Source organism: Aegilops tauschii, chromosome 2 (genome assembly GCF_002575655.3).
Source record: "Aegilops tauschii subsp. strangulata cultivar AL8/78 chromosome 2, Aet v6.0, whole genome shotgun sequence".
Taxonomy (NCBI): domain Eukaryota; kingdom Viridiplantae; phylum Streptophyta; class Magnoliopsida; order Poales; family Poaceae; genus Aegilops; species Aegilops tauschii.
In genome coordinates, this window is record NC_053036.3 from 368,745,384 (window position 1) to 368,749,157 (window position 3,774).

The 3,774-nt window shown below is 52.5% G+C and overlaps 1 protein-coding gene across 1 annotated transcript; it reads right to left on the minus strand.

The window, feature by feature from the left end:
• Nucleotides 1-2,698: 2,698 nt before the first annotated feature.
• On the minus strand, nt 2,699-3,256 carry LOC141041037 (uncharacterized). Its single transcript, XM_073507147.1, has 2 exons — nt 3,236-3,256; nt 2,699-3,193 (listed from the first exon to the last, which is right to left on the minus strand). The coding sequence occupies exons 1-2, from the start codon at nt 3,254-3,256 to the stop codon at nt 2,699-2,701; spliced, it is 516 nt and encodes a 171-aa protein (XP_073363248.1).
• Nucleotides 3,257-3,774: the final 518 nt, after the last annotated feature.

Below are 3,774 nucleotides of genomic sequence, written 5' to 3' on the forward strand. Positions count from 1 at the left end.
GAGGCGGACGACGCCAAGACCTCCCTGGGGGCGGTCTCACTAGGTTGGCTCCCAAGGAGCGGAGATACCTATGCGAGCGGCACCTCGCGAGGTTCGCGTGACGTGAGCCATGACAACCAAGGCCAGGCGGGCGCCAGCGGGTGCAGTGTACCAGTTTCCTCTTTGGTGCTAAGGAGGCAAGCACAGGCGAGGAGGCCCGAGCCATCAGGCAAAGGTTTCCATATCAGTGCAACAAGACCAAGACCGCCAGGACGGAAGGACGGAGGTCATCGCGGAGCCCACAACAGCATCATCTTGATATCCCACAAGTATAGGGGATCAGTTGTAGCCTCTTTCGATAAGTAAGAGTGTCGAACCCAACGAGGAGCTAAAGGTCGAACAAATATTCCCTCAAGTTCTATTGACCACCGATACAACTCTACGCACACTTAACGTTCGCTTTACCTAAAACAAGTATGAAACTAGAAGTACTTTGTAGGTGTTGTTGGATAGGTTTGCAAGATAATAAAGAGCGCGTAAATAAAAAGTAGGGGCTGTTTAGATAAAGAAACAACTAAGTTAGTTTAGAGAGCTTTTTTGTCACAAGAGAGTTATTTGTCCCTAGGCAATCGATAACTAGACAGGTCATCATTATTGCAATTTTATATGAGGGAGAGGCATAAGCTAACATACTTTCTCTTCTTGGATCATATGCACTTATGATTGGAACTCTAGCAAGCATCCGCAACTACTAAAGATCATTACGGTAAAACCCAGCCATAGTATTAAAGTATCAAGTCCTCTTTATTCCCATACGCAAACAACCTACTTACTTGGGTCTGTGCTTCTGTCACTCATGCTACCCACCATAAGCAAATCATGAACATACTGCAAACTCTACGGCGGGGATCCCTCACGCTTGCGCGACACGGAGAGCACCATAGGACAGCACCAATAATAAAACATGCAACTCAAACCAATCACGATCATCAATGAACCCATAGGACAAAACGGATCTACTCAAACATCATAGGATAGCCATACATCATTGGGAAATAATATATAGCGTTGAGCACCATGTTTAAGTAGATATTACAGCGGGTAAAAGAGGGGTTACACCGCTGCATAGAGGGGGGAAGAGTTGGTGATGACGGCGGTGAAGTTGTTGGTGTAGATCGTTGTCGCGATGATGGCCCCGGCGGTGTTCCGGCGCCACCGGGAAAGAGAGGCAGAGAGAGCCCCCCTTCTTCTTCCTCTTCCTTGACCTTCCCCCTAGATGGGAGAAGGTTTTCCCCTCTGGTCCTTGGCTTCCATGGCGGCGGAGGGGCGGGAGCCCCTCCGAGATTGAATCTCTCTCTCTCTCTGTTTCCTTCTGTTTCTACGCTCCCTGATTTTGCCCTTTCACCGTTTCTTAAATTCCTGGAGATCCGTAACTCCGATTGGGCTGTACTTTGGACATGATTTTTATCCGAAAATTGGCTTTATTGTGGCGAAAGAAGGGCACCAACCGCCTTACGGAGTGTCCAGGAGGGCCCAGGGCGCGCCCTACCCCCTGGGGCACGCCCCCTGCCTCGTGGACTCCTCGGGCATCATCTCGCATTGATTCTTTTTCCCAAAAATCACATATATTCAAAAAAATCTCCGGAAGTTTTTATTGCGTTTGGACTCCGTTTGATATGGATTTTCTGCGAAACAAAAAACATGCAACAAACAGGAACTGGCACTGGGCACTGGATCAATATGTTAGTCCCAAAAATAGTATAAAAAGTTGCCAAAAGTATGTAAAACTTGTAGAATATTGGCATGGAACAATAAAAAATTATAGAGACGACGGAGACGTATCACGTCACCACCATAGCTTTTTGCAGGCAAAGACTACTTTTGTCAAGATAGCTTGTACTAGTTGTCCCCCTTCAAACTTGGCCGTTGTGGGATCCCTTCCCGCCAAAACATTTGGGGAAGAGGACCAAGGCCACTATAAATAGGACCTAGCCACCACCGTAGCAAATGACGGATCATTCAGATTGTCCTCACACCCACCAGCTCATCGAGCCCAAGAACACCTCTCCTCCTGAGGCTGTTCATCCACTGTACTAGTTCATCTCGGCCCCTCGACGCAATCCACCACACACTGGAGTAGGGTATTACACCGCGAGGTGGCCTGAACCAGTATAAACCCCCGTGTCCCTTGTTCTTTGTGTTCATCGAGCTAGGCCTTGGAATCATCGAGCGAGCAGGCTGGGGAGAGAGTGTTCTTTGTGCGCACCCGAGAGTTCGAACCTCTCAAGGGTCTGCGGAACCCGTGATCCGACAGTGCCACCAAAGCATAGCATATCTGTGTTTCAAGGTTAGCACAATATGTTTTGAAACGATTGCAGGTGAACTGCGAGCCATTGTTGGTGATGATGCAATTAGGGACCCCGAAGCGGCTCACGAGGCCCCTGATGAACTTGACGGCCGAGCCGGCCGGGATGGTGCGGACGGCCTCCACCTCCGCCCATTTAGTGAACTTGTCGATGGCGACGTAGAGGTAGCGGTAGCCCCCAGGCACTCGAGTGAACGGGCCCAGGATGTCCAGCTCCCAGACCACGAACGGACATGAGAGCGGTATGGATTGGAGGCCCTGTGCGGGCTGGTGGATCTGCTTGGCATGGAACTGATAGGCGTCACAAGATCTTACCAGCTCGTTGGCATCATTGAGTGCCGTGTGCCAGTAGAATCAGCTGCAGAACGCCTTGCCCATGAGGGTGCGCGATGAGGAGTGATGCCCATAGTCCCCACCATGCATGTCGGCCAGCAGCTCGCATCCCTGCTCCCTGGAGATGCATCGTAAAGAAACATCGTTCGGACTCCTTCGGTAGAGCTCACCGTCCCGGATCCAGTATGCAGTGGCCTGGCGGGAGAGACGCTCTGCGTCTTCCTCCTTCTCCGGAAAGGTGCCATGAAGCAGGTACGCCTTGAACTCCTTGGTCCAGCTCCCCTCCTGAGGCTCGAGCGCAAGGAGCAGGCGGGCTCCCGAGGTCGGGCCACAAGCTGGGGCGCGTGATAGGGGTGCCGGGAGAAGCTCCTCCTGAGGCGATGCTGGCCCGGCAGCGGGGGGAGCTGCCGACGGCTTGAAGAGCCTCTCCTCAAAGACCCCAGGCTCCTGAGGTTGACAGCGAGAAGCCCTCTTGGCGATGCCGTCCACCTCCTTGTTCGTGATGCGCGGCACGTGCTGCAACTCCAAGCCCAAGAATCATTTCTCAAATTTGCGTACCTCCTCGTGGTATGCCTCCATGTGCTCGTCCTTCGGCTTGTACGCCTTGTTGGAGAAGTTGACGAGGAGCTGGGAGTCACCCCTGATGGTGAGGCGCTTCACCCCTAAATCCACCGCAGCCTTCAGGCCGATTAGGCCTTTGTACTCCGCGATGTTGGTCGAGACCTTCTCGCTGTGTTTGAAACAGACCTGCACGGCGTAGTAGAGCTTGTCCTGGGTGGGCGAGATGAGCACGGCTCCAGCCCCCGTGCCCTAACGCGCGAATGCTCCGTCGAAGTACATGACCCAACCATCCGGCGCTTCGCTTCTGAGTGCGAGAGAACGGTCATCGCCCACTACTCAGTTAGGGGCGTCAGCCCATTCTTCCACAAAGTCAGCGAGGGTCGCACCCTTGATGATTCTATTGGTGCTGAACTCCAACTAGAACACCTGCAGTTCAATGTTCCATTCGGTGACTCTTCCTCCGGCGTTAGGGCTCCAGAGCACCCTTTGTAGGGGGTAAGCTGAGACAACCTTGATGAGGTGGCCTTGCAAGTATT

What these genes read in the sequence shown, in the direction of transcription:
- LOC141041037 (XM_073507147.1), bottom strand. Translation starts at nt 3,256, where the DNA reads ATGGAGGCATACCACGAGGAG. An exon ending in TGGAGGCATACCACGAGGAG is followed by an intron (nt 3,194 to 3,235) that starts GTACGCAAATTT and finishes TTGGAGTTGCAG; the next exon opens with CACGTGCCGCGCATCACGAA.